The 16,327-nt window shown below is 41.9% G+C and overlaps 1 protein-coding gene across 1 annotated transcript in view; it reads right to left on the reverse strand.

Moving 5' to 3' along the window:
• The window catches only part of LOC148039771 (FKBP-like peptidyl-prolyl cis-trans isomerase family protein), a 76,906-nt gene that overhangs the window by 36,492 nt on the left and 24,087 nt on the right, over positions 1 to 16,327 (reverse strand). Inside the window, exons 3-5 of the mRNA XM_087665506.1 lie at positions 14,075 to 14,184; positions 10,472 to 10,580; positions 10,050 to 10,126 (exon numbers count right to left, since the gene is read on the reverse strand). Of these exons, the coding sequence (XP_087521632.1) occupies positions 10,050 to 10,126; positions 10,472 to 10,580; positions 14,075 to 14,184 (296 nt within the window). The remainder of the gene's footprint in view (positions 1 to 10,049; positions 10,127 to 10,471; positions 10,581 to 14,074; positions 14,185 to 16,327) is intronic.

The raw sequence follows: 16,327 nt of genomic DNA on the forward strand, positions 1-16,327 counted from the left end.
ATCGTTGATGCTTGAGAAGTCCGTGGAAGAAGAAGTTTTGCCTTTACCCTTAGAGTTTGAGGGCTGCCATGGTTTCCCTTTGTTCCTATGGCTGGCTACAAATGCTTGATTGATGTTAAAACGATTCACCCTTGATTTTCTTCTTGCAATGACAATGACACCAACGCATCAAATGTGTCTACCTTGGCATCTCCTTTTGCAAGTAACCGAAGTGTAGTGGCCAAACTCTGATAAGTATCAAGTAGGGCAGCCAAAACTGTACATACAAGAGAGGCATCAAGAATATATGCACCCACAAAATCACTCTCTGTCATGTGCTCCATCTCAAGCTGCTTGCACAAATAGGCTACATGAGTCTCATTGTGCACTTGATACAACGAAGCAAGCTTATCCCAAGCATCCTTGGCCATTGCACAACCAAATATGCGGGATAACTTATCTCTTGCACGAGAGTGCAATCAAAGCATGACCTTGGGCATCATGCCCATCCCATCTCAATTGATCTACAGTAGGAGGTGCAAGAGGAACTATAGCGGAAGATCCACTAGTAACAGTGGATGAGCTAGAAGAACCTATAGCATTCTATGTAGCCGAGCCTATAGGCCTAACCTTTGAACCACATACATAACCCTGCTTGGCAATTAAGACATGCTTCATAATGTATGCCCACATGGGATAATTAGTGCCATCCAATTTATCAAAGTCCCCAAACATATTGAGCAAATCATTTTGCCCTACCATGGCTTGCTGTAAATTTTTTGTTTTTGTGACCAGCTGCTGTCCAAAAGTGCAAATGCAAGGGCAACACAAAAATAGAGCAAAGAAAAAGCCAAAAAACTTACAATTTTTCACAAAATCGATGATGACAAGGAAGAATTCGAAGCTAAAACAGCTCCAATGTGTGTGAATGTCAATATAAAAGGTGTAGTTGGCCTCAATGTCCATGAATTTGGGAAATTTTCACAAAAGCCCCAAATTCATTTTTCGAAATTTTATGAAATTTGAGCTTGAATGTGAAAAGCCCCAAATTTTTGGCACATAATTGAGGAATTTTTTAGCACCAAATGCAAAATCCCCAAAATGTTGGTCAAATTTGGGGTTTTTAGGCAAAAGCCCCAAAGTTTTTGAAGAAATTTGGGGGAAATTGATGCCTATTGCAAAATCCCCAAATTTTTGAGCCTAGGTTGTGCATGAACAATGATCTGTTTGATCAAATCAATACAAATTAAGGTTGAGCAATAGCATGGTTATCATGAAATATTAATTTTAAATGCCAAGGCTACCGAAGGGGGACTAGCTGTCAATTATCTAACGTGGCAACGCTATCAAGAGCTAGCAACTGCTAACATGGGCCATCTCGCAATTCGCACACTACTTGTCAAAGCCCAAACAAGACTGTCGGGGCAGAGAGTCCGGCATGTGCAACGCAAGCTATTGAGAGAGACATGCAAGCTCGCAGAGAATGGTGAGGCACGCAAACTATCAGCTATAGAAAGTGCAACAAACAAACAAAGATGAGGCACCACAACAAATCGTCGCTTGCGGATGCAAAGCTGGTGACAAATCAACATTGCCAAAGAGTGGCCGAGTGCAAGGCTCAATGGCATCAGTGTCAGCGGCAACTTATGAGCTGTGATGGCAACTGAGAAGGGGTAAGGCTCTGATACCAATATTAGGTTAGAGTTCAGCAGCACATTCACACACACTCTCACAATGAACAAGTGAACAGCAAGAGAGAACACTGTTGGAATGTCACATCCACTATGTGAGAATGATATGAAAGTACAATCCCTAAGATATAAAGTACCACACCCACTAACGAGTGTCCACACGGCAAAAAACCCTTCTCCAACTAGAAGGTACAAAGTGTCTGTGGATAAGGAAGTATCCACACTAGCACTTAGGAGAAACACGATAAAGTGTAACGAGAGTGCCACCACTATAGTATTTGGTCTTAAAGATCTAGTTGATTCCAATTACCTTCCTATTAATGGGTCACCAACTCTTGCTCCATAGCCTTTAGCCAATGCTGTGACTACAAAGTCTCGTTCAAAAAGATGGGCTCCCTATCCTATATGGCACGAGTCATCAAACACTAGTTAGTACAAGCTCAATGGAATATGTTTGGTTCCTCTAAGACCTATGTGGGCCATCCTGTGGCTACCACTCCTTCAGATCTCAAGCCCCACATCCCGGAGTGTATCATGCGCCCAACGAGGAGGCTGGTACTCCCCTCATCACTTTGCCTTTGATAAAGTCTTTGGAACATCTACCCGTGCCAACTCTATGGGTGAATACGGTGGTGAAGCAATCTCCTCCTTCACTAATGGTGGAGCGTCAAGAGGCATAGGCTCCAAAGGCATTGGCTCAAGTGCCTAGCTCTCACCCGAATCTCCAAGTAGAGGGTACTCCTCACCCCCCTCTGCAAGTGGAAACCTACGAACCGAACATCTTGACTCGTGTAGACCTCCCATGAAATGAGATCATAAAGCTTGTATCCTTGGGACAGCAAGCTATATTCCATGAGCAGCATTTGTCTTTTGGAAGCTGGCTTGAACTTATCCCTCTATTTCTTTGTGATTTGAGCATAGGCATCATACTCAAAAAGGAGTCGTACCAATGTAGGTGACCAATTAAGGATGTGGACAATGGTGGCCACTGCCTCAACCCATAAACACTATGGAGTCTGCCAATGCTCCATCATAGTCCACTATCCACCCCATCTCGATCATACTCCAAGTCTTTTACTCCAATATGCCATTCTCCTAAGGGGTGTTTCTGTTGGCAAACTCCTAGTGAATGCCACAATCTACATAAAACCTAGCAAGCTCGTTGGAGACAAACTCTTCTCCTTTGTCAAATTGCAAGGACTTGAGTTTTTTACTAGACTGATTCTCCTTGAAAATCAACCAATCCTTGAAATTCCAGAATATTTCAGACTTCAACTCCAAGAATATGCCCATGTCATCTTGCAAAAATCATCAACAACTAGCATAAAATATAAACTCCCTTTAAGGGACTCCATCCTCATTGGTCCACATAAGTCCATCAAAACAAGCTCCAAGGGCTCCATTGCCATTCGCAAAGCCTTGCTAGGAATTGCATCTCTATGCTACTTGCCATAAATGCAAGACACACATGGCAAGTGGCTCACCCCAATCTCCCGCAATCCATAAGGAACCTAATCACGATCTGCCTTTGTAAGGTCTCGTAGTTGAGGTGGCCAAACCAAGCATGCCATAGCTCTGTCTATGTCTATGAAGAAAGAAGAAGAGAGATAAAAGCAGAGGAAGTCCGAAACTTTTAGACTCCATTCTCCTCGTGATGTGCACAAAGAAACTATCTCGAATCTTCATCAAGAACTTGGAAGGAGTCCTTATAGAACTCGACCATAAGGCCAAGTGCACAAATCTTGCTTACTGAAAGTGGATGATATCCCAAACCCAGCACATAGAAAACCTCCAATGTGTGAGCAGCACTACACCCATCCAAAATCAGCTACATGTCACCTTTGCCTTTGACAGGGACTGAAGATCTATCACTACTAAGAATTTGCCCACATATCAAATGCATATGCGCAATACCATCTGCAAAAGAAATCATGTGACAAGAAGCAACACTATCCACAATCCACTCATGAGGCTATAGGGCCATCATAGCTACATCAAAGGAGTAGTTGTTAAATTTGAATCCTCAATCAACTCCAAATGTAAAAAAACTTCTAATGAAGGAGCCGCCACCCCTCCTGAGTCCATAGATTTCTCCTTCTTGGTATCCTTCTTGTCCCTCGAGACAGTCCTTCTTCCTATGGCATTTCTTGCTACAGATGTTGCAACTAGAATCCTTTGCTTTGTCTCACTTGGTCTTCTCATATGTCTTCTTATTATTATTCTTACCCTTCTTTTGGGAAGATTGGCCTACCAACACCTATGTCTTTGGAGTGTTTAACCTTTAAGTTATTCCTCGTAATCCAAGACCATCGAAACAAACTCCTCCCACTCAAGGGTGTTGTTTGTCCTGAAGCAATCAAGGCCGAGTAGAACGCACTAAGTCGAGGCAGTAACTACAAGAGAAAAGTTATTGCCGTGTCCTCTGAGGTAATCACCTTCCTTGTGTTATAGATCTACATCTCCAATTGCCAAAGCTTATTGGCATCCTCCTGCATGGAAGCAAAATTGTTCGGGTTCAACGGTCCGTATCTATACCGCCAGAGACACTTGTTTCATCACAATCATTCGATTGTACAACTGATCCAATTCCACCCACATCTTGAGTAGCAACGAAATGCTTTATGTGGGCTATCGTGACTGGTGTGCATAAGAGAGAGAGGAACAATCAGATACAGGCATTCAACTTGTCCCACTGTGCCTGAACCTTTGCCAACTTGGCTTTCTCATCTAAAGAAATATTGGATAAGTCATGGGCTATAGGACAGTCTATGGCCTCAATCATGAGCTCCACCAAATCATAGGACTCCAAGATAACAACCATCATTACTTGCGATATGTAGTAATTTTTCCCATCGAGCTTCTAATCTTGAGGAAGAGTCGTAATAGGGGATCTTACAATTCATAATAGCCTAGAACTCCACATCAAGCTCAAAAGACATTGTCACCTATATGACTAGCCAAAAACAAGGTCAGTCCCCCTCTAACTCTGAAAATGCAGCTTGCCAAGGCCCCGGTTAAACCGCTGAAGATGATGAAAACTCAAAATCTGAAGGAAAAGGCTGAAAACACAACCTTTTCTCCTTCATGAACAGCAAAACCTACCAAAAATCAACAACTTCACTCCTTTCCTGCACTTCTCCACTTGTGTCAGCGTGTGTCGATGTGCAATCCTCCTGCTCACCCTCAAACACTGAAAACACAGCCTTTTGTTGCACTGCAATCTCCTCTTCGAGTATGCCCAAATCAATCAGCCCTTCAACGTTGCTCTGATACCATGTCAGAGTGCAAGGGATGAGGAAGTGTATGATTGGACTAAAAGAAAGAAAGGAACACAAAGAGAAGCGGAGAGAGAGAGAGAGAGAGAGAGAGAGAGAGAGATAAAAGAATGCAGAAAACTACAATGAGAAGGCTAAATAAGGAGAGCATATGTGTACAATGGATTGTTGAGTGTATCCACGGAGATCTCTCAACCTGCACAACACAAAACTGAATGTGTGTCCCCGGGCTGGGCAGTCTATAAATAGGCCAAGGAAAAATAATAAAATATGGCAAGTCGGCCAGTAAAAACTGACCAACTCAGTAAATCAGGCTGACTGCACAATAAATAATCTAAAAATACTGCACGGGCAGGCTGCCTGCCAGATGGCACCTTGCCGGCGCTGTCTGACCTGCCCAAACTGCTGCGATCAGGCTGGCAACTGCTGCAAACTGTCCGACTTGATCCAGAAATGCATAAATCTGCCCTCAAATACCTCTAGACTGCCTGTGCCCATCAAAGGGAAGACCAAATCTCTAACAACCACATTCAAAAATCCCCCTGGGAATCTAAGTCAGCCCCTCACTATCTCGTACAACACATAGGTGCCCTAAGTCATATCTGATGGGATTCCAAGTGTTTGCAATCTCTGTAGTAGTCTATCTCATTGGATTGTGTCAAAGGTTTTCCCAAAGTCCACAAAGTAACAGTGGAGTATCTTCCTGTTGGCTTTTGCCTACTTGATCATGCCTCTCAAGTGAAGCTGTGGTCTGGTGTAGAGAACCCTCGCCTGAATCCAACTTGTCCTGTAGCTCTCGATGCCCGTCTCTCAGCACAGGCACTCAACTCGATCTCCATCACTGCTCCATTGATCTTGGCTAGTGTGTGACCCACAGCCCACCATTACAGCCCTGTCGCTGCCTGGATCTCAAGGGTCTCCAGATTTGTGGATAGGCACAATGATATATAATCCACTCATTTGGATTCTTTTGCCAGTGCCCTATCATAAATGCAAGAAAGGGGGCCAAGATATCCACTACATAAATAAAGTGCTCACATCATATACTTAATGATCCATCAATCGTCAATGTTGTAGATGCTCTATGGCCTTTCTCACCATATCATTTATGAAGAAAGTGGATCTTAAGGGGCAAGGCTCTGTGGGGTGTGGGATCAGCGACTCGTGTGGTATAGCATATAACCTCTCTACACATGAGTGCAAATCTCTAGATCTCCTATGGGTGTGGGTTGGTGTGGCTCTCATAATCAGCACCATGAGGGGGTTGCACCCCTACAAATGAATAGATGGTACAAATTACCAATATTGCATCTGCTGGTATGCTCACCTCTTATGGTGCATGAGGGTCCTCGTCTGTCTATGGATTTCCCTCTTTGTGATATGCCCTAATCCTCTCCAGGTCCAAAGGTGTCAGTAGAGCTCTCTGCACTATGACCTCAAGCTGACTATGTACTATAACACGTATGGAGTACTCTAGGAAGTGATTGAATATAGGATGGAAGACAGCTAGGAGGTGCCGCTAAATAAGCATCGTGCTCAAATTGGGTAAGACCACTGTAAACATGGTAACTGTATACATCAGCCAACTCAAAACCCTAAGTGCACGCGCACGCACACACATAGATGTGTTCATACACTAACACATACTAATGTGTGTTGATACATGAAGGTCATAGGTATAGTCAATAAACCCCCCTTCCAATCATGGGTGACTGAACCCATGGCATGAAACATATAGAAAAGAAAAATATAGATGGTAAGGTCTTGTCTCAAATAGAGGCAGTGTCTAATCCCGAACAATAGATTGGCTAGAGCAAGCACCCTGCTACCATTGGCCCCTTATGTATGTCACTTCCACCATTCCTGTCATTGCCTCTAGCATGCTTGTTGTTGTGACAGCCACTTGCACCTCGTGCCTAGTCAATTACCTCCCTCGCCAACCCATCCTCTACTGCTTCCTCTCCTCACTTTGCCTTGTCACTTCTCCTCGGCTGAACATTTGTTGGTCCCTCTCTTTGCATTAGTCCTCCCTTGTTGATTTACAAGCAACTCACTTAGGAGGTCCTCAAACAAAGCATGCCATGGAAATCGCCGTCTTGACATTGATGCATCCCTTAGATGCTCTCTAGTCATATGCTTTGTGATGAGTAGTTCTCTCCAAGGAACAACTTCAATCGTGGGACAAGTTGTGAATCACTCTCCATTCAAAGCATAGCTCCATGATGGGGTTCATTCTTCCTTGCGTATCGGCACCCCACGCAAGGCATATTCATTGTTCACCTTGCTTTAGCAGAGGCATGGGAGCTTGTCAATAGCTATCCAGTTGTGCAACTCAAAATTATTCTTTAAAATGTGATTGTTCAATATTACTTATAAGCCCTCTAATTCCCTTAAACAACACCTAAATCACCTCAGCTTCTCTTTCAACAATGGACCGCTCTTAATAGTTGTTTGATGACAACAACAATAAGGATGTACTCCTAACAATATCTTAAAAGAAAATAAATTTAGTGAAATAGTGACAACTCTTAAAGCTTCTAGGGAAATGAAGTATGAAGAAATGGCCACCATCTCTTGGATGACGAACAATGCAACAAACATGCAGATATAGTTCCTCTTGGTTTTTACACAAAGAGCTAACCAATGGAGTACACATATTGTAAATGTATTGGGTCACACCTTTGACCAGTACTATAGAAAGAAGGGCAAGGAGTAGGAGAAGCAACACACACATTGTGTGGTTGCTCACTCCATTTGGGACAAGTGACAATAATCTAGCTGAGCCACCCACCCCTTTCAACAAGGTCCTAACTGTTTCAGTCATCGTCTTTAGGCAACGATGTATAAAAACCTTTCACTTATGACTTCTAAAATTACTCCAAAAATGATAAAAATGTGTTTGAAACTAGACATTGAACATGTTCCCGAATGATAGACATGTGTTTGAAATTAGACATTGAACATGTTCCTGAATGCACTATGATCATTACAACACATATATTGCATGTGTGGGGTACTCTGCCCAGATTTTTATCCAAAAAGATTTCTATTTTCTTTCTTTATGATCCTATTAGGAGTTATGTTCCAGGGGGGTTGTAACCACATTTTGCATGACTCCGAGTTAAGCCCAAAAGTTTGTATCTAAATATTTGGCCCTTGGTCACGTGCACTCTGCCTTTGCGTCATGCTGGCTTTTGATGTGCCTCTAAGCCGTGTACATGCACCTTTGGACCATGCTTTACTGTGGGTCCTTGAGCTTGTCACTGGATGACATCATGATCTAGCCTATATTGCATCTCTCTCTCTGACATATCTCCTTTGGAGTTATCTACTGTTCTAACTCATTATTGCATAAAGGTTGCATTCTTAGGTACTAGATACAATGGTACACAAATTGCTAGATATTTTCAACATTAAAGAACAAAGAAAACGATGCATTTTTCCTTCCCTTTTTTTGGTCACTCTTTCAGTGAATAAGCTAGCAGTTTACTCCAAATGGTGATAGCCTAGCAGTTAGCACTTGGGCTCCTAACCGTGAGGTTCTGAGTTCGAGTCTCATAGGGCCCATCTGGTTGTAAACCACGCTGCTAGCAGTCTTCAAGTGGTTGGAAACATTGCATTGCTGTTTGGTGAAGGCACATGATCATTTGGGGTTGTTGGGTTTGCATCAAGGAAAAGTGTCTTGCTGTTGGCATGGCTGCCATTGGTTAAGGTGCATTTCCTGTAACTCCACTGCTGCAAAGGTGAGTTCCGGTCCTTGGTGAAAGCAAGGATTACCAGAGGGTGGAGTCAAAAGGAAATATGTTGTGAAGAGTTTGTGGGCTGAAGATCTGGGCATCAGGTTTTTCTCATGGATTGATCTTTTGAGAGGGTTAGACAGGAAGGTCTACATGAAATCACCAAGAATCCAGAAGTCCAGAGAGATTGGCCCACTTTTGGTGCTGAGATCCTCTCGATTTTGGACAGCTTTGCTGTTACGCTCTTCCACCAGAGCTCTTGTTTGGGGGAATCTGCGTTGGTGTCTCTATTCGCAAGAGCAATCTAGCTCCTATCTGTTCTCTTTGCTTTTTGATTTCAACCCGTTAAGGTGATGTTTGTGCAGTAATTTGGAAGGCAAGTTTCAGATAAACTTTTGTCCAAGGTGATGTATGGCACCTCCTCCACATGCATACTCTCAACTTATGTTCTCCACCAATGGAGCCACTGTCTCGTTTGGGGTTGTCCATCCAGCAAATTTATTTCAATACTCGACAAACTATTTGAGCATTTATCTACTACTTTTCCTCTCTTTGGGTTTACATTGATATGTTTTAGACTCCAATTTCCTATTTCTTGGGACCAGTGGTGGGGTTCTTGGGCACAGTGGATTACCAATAATCAGAGCTTGTTCCAAGATCCTAGCATAGACAAGTTTCTTTTTTGCTAAATTATAACTTGGATTCTCTACATCTGAATTGGCTTTTTGAATCAGATCAATGAAACAATATGTTCTGTATTCCACTGCTTTTAGTATGATTTCAATTTTTTATTCTTATCCATTTTGACATGCCTCGTGGATAGAAGTACCACTACATTTGAATCTGAGTTTGGATCAGATTGAGAAAACACTTCGTTTTGTATTCCATGCTTTTAGTCTGCAACTTTTCCTGCATTAATTACTTCATTTCTTTCAATCAAAGATACTGACACATACTGGTTTATACAAAAAAACATGAGATGAGTTCCAATCCTTCATATGGATATGCAGTATGACATGTATTGTTCCAGTAAGATTCTAAGAATTATAGATGAAAGCAACCTACAGATCAAATATGGAAAGAGCCATTCTGGCGGCAAGCATTATTTGACTGAATAGTAAAATTGAAGGCAGTTGTTTGTGAAACTAAATTTTAGGAGAGAACCAAGTCACAAATAGCCGTGTAGCTCTTATCACACTAGGAAAAATTCCATGAACTAAAACTTTATATACAGAGATAGCTCATATAGTTGCTTATAATAGTTACAAGTACCACAGATTACTTCTAATACTTCTCAGCAAAGGTTGCAAGAACTTCTGTTTTTGGTAAAATATGAAGTCAGAAATGAAATTTGGAAAAATCCTTACAGGTGGACCAAGCTCAGGTGGGACAATAATTCTACGCTTTCCACCTGGTCTCATGGTGCGAACACCCTCTTCAAACCCTGACAACATGAACGAATACCACATTACACAATGGACAGCAATCTTACAATCAAAGCAATGCCTTTCAAAAGAGAGGGTGAAAGAGTTATGATTTAAGCTGCATGAACCAAACCACAACCTCCTAACCATGAACCTAATGTAGCAACAGACAGAAACAATTCATACTATACACACTTGCCACACATAATTTTACAAATTCATAGACATATACATGTTTATAGCAAAATAATATATGCATTACAAATAAAGCACTAATTTTGCAAACATGATAAAGTGGGCAAACTTCTGAGGAACACTGAACTATCTTAGACAGATCCGGTTTGGGGGAGGGGATATAAGCATACCTGGAATCATTGCATTAATACCCATACGAGACCTTGCAGGTCGACCTTGTTGGTAAGTGCTATCAACTCGACGGCCAGACTCATTGTAGCCTATGTAGTGAAAAATAACCTGGAATGCATCCATGTATCAGCCTTAAAGAATATGAAGAAAAGAAAGAAGTGCATTATCATGAATATGTGTGAGCAGAAATTTTTGAGTATGCTGCATGCACAAAACTGTGCATGTGGGTTAACAGACTTATTTTACCTGTGCATAAGCATGTGAATCTAGAAACAGGAATGCCCTATTCAGTAACATGATTTGCCCATGGCAGTCTTATGCATCAAATATTGAAGTCAATCAAATAAATCGTTGGTTCAGAGTGGAAACATCATTCAATATGATATAAAACTCATCTATAATCAAATCACTGATATCATTCTATAATTGGCAATTGTTTGACATGCTAGAATATACTTTTTTTGGCCTAAAATTCACTTATACATTGGTTGATTACACAAATCCAAATCGAAACTATTTTGTAATAATTAATCATTGGGCTACCTTATAAGACTGTGACATAGCAATGATCCAATCACTGCAGCACTGCAAGAAGCTAATACTACAACACCCAACCACTGTAAGACTGCAACGTCACAGTGATCCAATCACTGTTACATCACAGTGATCCCACATCACAGTGATCCCACATCACAGTGATCCAGGACATGCCCTGCGGCTAAAAACAACAAGGGTGTGATATCAGTGTGAATAATTTTGCCACATTGCAGTGACCAATACTACGATATCAGAATGATCCCCCCCATCCCCCCGAGGGGCCCCTGCCCCAAAAAATTAAAATAAAATAAACGTCACTGTGAGCCAGTTGATAAGCCACATCATTTCCATCTACAGGAGAATGTACAAATTGCTCCACGACATCATCTTCTTCGCATAAAACCTCGGCATGTGACTCATCAAAAGTAGGATCCTCATCCAGAATATAACACTATTGATTACTTGAGATCCACATGATCATCCTTGACTCCTTGATTACATTTTTGCTAATTTGCAACTTCTGTAAAGCCAAGTAAATGCAATGTGGAATACTTTCCAAGAAACTTAATGACCTCTTTCTTGCCTTGGAAATTGATCTAATCTACACCATTGTTTGGATCCATGCTTAAGGCATCAAACACGATTAGGAACATAATCTTCAACATGGACAACCTGAGGCTTTTGGTATTCCAGCCATGAAGACTAAAGCTCTTGCACTCCATTTGCTGAATTTGACATTGAATCAAGGAAATCTTCAGATTTTGTATGATTCTTGTTGGTAACCTCCAATGGATCTGCTTCCTTCTGGTTGGTCTTTGGAAGATTCATGATGGTAAGCACCACTCATCGTCATCATCCTCAGTTGCATTGGACCCAAATCTATCTTCATACTTTCACTTAACCTATCCAGTACTTACTACAACATTTGAGCACGATGAAAGCTAAAGCATCATTTTTCTCTCTTTCCATGATGATTTACATGCCATTACTCTACATTATCCAGTAAATCTGAAAATTCTTCCAACTCTTCCCTCATTTCCATCTCAAAATTCTTCCACTGCTTCCCTTGTCTCCTCCATTTCAGCATGTTTAGAAATTAGATACATTCTGAAATTGCTGGATATTACATATCTTTCTTCAAGCATGGATCATATGTATGGGCATTCCCCTGTGCAACAATTGTGCTTCACATGTAAGTAGCACTTACTCTCTTCTATTTGCCATTTAGCTAAGCCTTTACATATAAAAAGCATTTCATGTGGAGTTTAATGTTGCTATAATTGAAGGCATCATAACTGATCTTCTTCCCTTAGTTCTACTTGGTCTACACAAATCTACTTGAGAATAATTGAAAACGCTGCTTAACTGCTTGAAAATTGCACATGAATAATTCCATTAATAGCATCTCCAAGAAAATCCCTTGGGGTAAAATACAATGTTCAAGGAACTATGTAAAGAGTAGCTAAAACATCGCAAATACAATGGTTGTGTCAACAACCAATCTAGTGGGCCATAATACCAAAGCATCTAAGGAGCACTCTAGAGAAGAATGTCTAAATCCCACATTTGCAAGAAAGCTGCTCTCCTCCTCATCCTCTCAAAGCTGCCCTGCATCCTCCCCCATCTCTTGTGGAGAATTTGGACGACCTCTATCCAAATACTAGAAAGAGTCTCCGTTGTGGATACATCCTGGAGGTCTGTGGCATGGCTACCCCTCACAGTCCAAATGTACCAAGCTATGATGCTGGCAATCAGCTCCCATCTATGACATTGTCCTTGGGTCCTCTATGCCTGTGAGTAATCTTGAGTGGGAATCCTACTTACATGTTGTCCAATGATGAGGAAAGAAAGCCTCCCCTAAGCATCCTCATAGCCAAAAGTTGAGCCTTTGTTTTGACTCAAGCTACAACTCCCCAGGTTGTAGGCATGGTCTCGGCTGCTCCATGGAATATCATCTTAAGGGGTCTCCTTCATACCTCTTGAGATCTAGAGCAGTCCATAGGCAATTTCCGTGTGTCTCCTCTAGCTCACCGGACTTCACAAATGCCACTAGGTCCCTATCATATCCAAGCCAAGTGCCAACTGCTAAGCTCCTGTGAGCCAATAGCTATAGGAAGAAGGAGACTTTCCTAGGCCTAAAGCTATCATGTAGCCTCACCCAGAAATAATCTTGCACCTGAGCCTGATCTTTTTCATTTAGGTATCCAAGTGCAAAATGGAGCTCTAGGGAGACAAAATCTTGTACAACAACATGAATGGACCATAGAAGCATAAAAGAATGTATTCATTGTGACAAGTGAGTACTCTTTCCAATCCATTTGCTTTGCCTAATGTACTCTCAACATGTCCTAAAAAGGTTTTTGGACGTGTTATTTAATAAGATAGTCACTGAGCACGCTATCATTGTCACATCCTTCAAGAAGTCCATACAAACAATATAAGTACTTCAATAATATATGTGCTAGCTCATGAATTTTAGCATTGCTCAAGTAGGATATGTGCCATTTTCATTCCTATATTGATGACTAACCAAATGCAATCATGACTTCTCTAGACCCTAAGCAGACTACCAACAAAATGCATCCAAATGTTGCCACATGCAAATCTCTGCTAGATGTCACCATTCATTAACCTTTTAGAAAATGGGATCTTTAATAAATTTAAAAATGCATCCACCTTTAGGCATCTAATCTTTATTCAGTCCATATTTTGGTTGCTTTTCTATACACTCTTGAACATCCTAATACATTCAAAGCCATGAAATGCAACGATCTCTCTTTTATGCAATGATCTCTCCTTTATGCCCAAAAAGACTGCACAATGACAACAGTGATACTCTTACAAAGTTCACTATCACATGATTTGAGGCAAATGAACCCACGATCTGTGGTGAGTCAACAACTATAGCTACACATTATGATAGCCATGGAATTTAATTTTCAATTTCTATCAAGCCCGCCAAACATTTGCACATGATATCAAATTAGATTTTACCGAATGAATACAAAGAGACTTATTTGTGGAGTTGTGACAAAGGCACAAAGAAATAGAGGTAAGTGGCAAACCTGTTGACCATCCTTAGGGCAGTCACCTCTACCTTCTTGAATATCCAAGTATATAAGCCCAGAATCACACTTCACATACTTATCATTGGTCACAACCTTCACATTGTATCCTACAGATGACATCACAAAGCAAAACACATTATACAAACCACCTTACATTATTTTATCAAGTTGTGACGCATGGTGCAATAAGTAAGACAATGGTTGATTTAAATATGGCCCTGACTTCTAAAAGAAACCTAAATTCATTTACAATACAGCCCAAGGTTAGGTGTCATGAAATCAAATGTTCAACCTTATTTGAGACACACCTAAAGAAAAGCTCAGCATGGAATACAAGCCTACTACATGGCTGACTGCCTCAACTTACTGTATACAATCACTCCCAGTTAACTTTAAACCATTGTCCACAATTGCTTCATGAAAATACAATGTGAAACTCTTAGCAAACTATAAAGAAAAAGAACAACATGTTGAGCCACTAATATTAGCGTTTGCACTCAAACTTAACTATGGTGCATCAACCACTAATTTAATCTCCTTAAAGCCGCCCCAAAAATCAATCAATGCTAAATAACCAAAAATAAATGGCTTTATTTTTGACACTAGGATAGATGCACCCTCAATCCTCTATAAATAGGAGTCTTGTGTTTGTGACTTTACTCCCTCATTCTAGCCGGTCACACCTTCAGCTTTCTCCTTGCCCACTGCTGCCCACACTCCTTCCAAAGGACATTCCCAATTCATGGAGCCTGTTCAAGTGCTGCCCTTGCTGTCTACAAACCCTACACGGCTGGGCGACCTGATTTCCAGCCTCAGAAATCTACACTTCTTGTCTTCTATAAGTGATAGGAAGAACGAGAGAATCAAATATTTTGAGCTTATACAATTTGATTAATTATCGCCATGAAATTAAAAGATGGACACACAACAGTGAGAGAGAGAGAGAGAGAGAGAGAGAGAGAGAGAGATGACGCCATGGGGGGGGGGGGGGGGGAGGGGGGGATAACACCACGGGGTGGGTGTGACATCTGTTGGTAAAGAAGCCATGGATACCAGTGTGCCTTACTGAAGAAGGAAGAGATCAGCCACCATGAAGCACGAACCGCAAGGTCCGCCTCAAAGGGTGTGAGGGCAGTGCGAAGCACGAACCGCAAGGTCCGCCTCAAGGGGTGGGAGGGTAATAGAAGGGCTGGAAGTGAGCTGCCAGTGGGAGGAGGATGCGACCAGCAGTAAGAGGTTGCAACCAATAGAAAAACGCGGGTGAGGAGAGAGAAAGAATAAAAGCGCAAGCAGGACAGCCTACAGGAGAGAGGAAGACTAAAAACGTAGGCAACAGGTGAGAGAAATACTAAAAACGCAAGCAAGACAGCCTGTAGGAGAGAGAGAGAGAGACTAAAAACGCACGAAAAAACAACAGCAGCAATCAAAATGCTGAAATCGCTCTGAACAGTGTGTGATAGGCTGGAAACAAGCACCAGACTATTGTAGACAGCAATAGCCAGCTTGGACCGCGATGTCCTCCATGTTTGGGGTGTGGCCAGCAAGCTGAAATACCTGAAATCTGCAAAAACGAGATTGTTTTCTGAATGGAGAGTGATCAGCAACAGTCGTTCTGCTATAAACAATTGCAAACTGTGGGTGGAAGACTCGAAACAGGCGCCAGACTATAGATAACAGCAAGGGACAGCTGAGACTCCGATGTCCTCCGCGAAAGGGGTGTAGGCAACAAGCTGAAAACACCTGAAACCTACAAAAACGGGATTTTGATGCAGTCAAAGAAGAATAGAAGTGGATGCCGAGCCCGCCACCGATCTTTGCCTTCACTGGAGTGGAGGATCTTCGTTGCTAGGTGAGCAGATCTAGCTCTGATACCATGTCAAAAGATGGCGTACCAGCGAAACAGTAGGGTTTGCGGGGAGGAACACTAAGTGAACTCGGCAAACATGGAGAAGAGAAGAGAAGAGAGAAGAAACTCTGATGAATGGAATGATGAAGTTCCGAATCATGAAGTGAATGTGATATAAGGGAACAAGGGTGCCGTAGCACAAGGAAGATGATAAAGACAGCTACGAACCACGAACCGCAATGTCCTCCTAAAGGGGTGTGAGGGTAGTGGAGAGGCTGGAGAGAAGAAGTGACGGACTGAATGAATCAGCCGTAAGGAATGAATGAGAGAGTGGCCTATATATAGGCACAGTCAGTCTAGGATGGCGCTCCTTTTTGGGGCTACAAACCCTAAACACAAAACGC

This window comes from Lygodium microphyllum, chromosome 2 (genome assembly GCF_053477565.2).
Source record: "Lygodium microphyllum isolate KBCC chromosome 2, Lygodium_microphyllum_v1.1.10, whole genome shotgun sequence".
NCBI classification, from domain to species: Eukaryota; Viridiplantae; Streptophyta; class Polypodiopsida; order Schizaeales; family Lygodiaceae; genus Lygodium; species Lygodium microphyllum.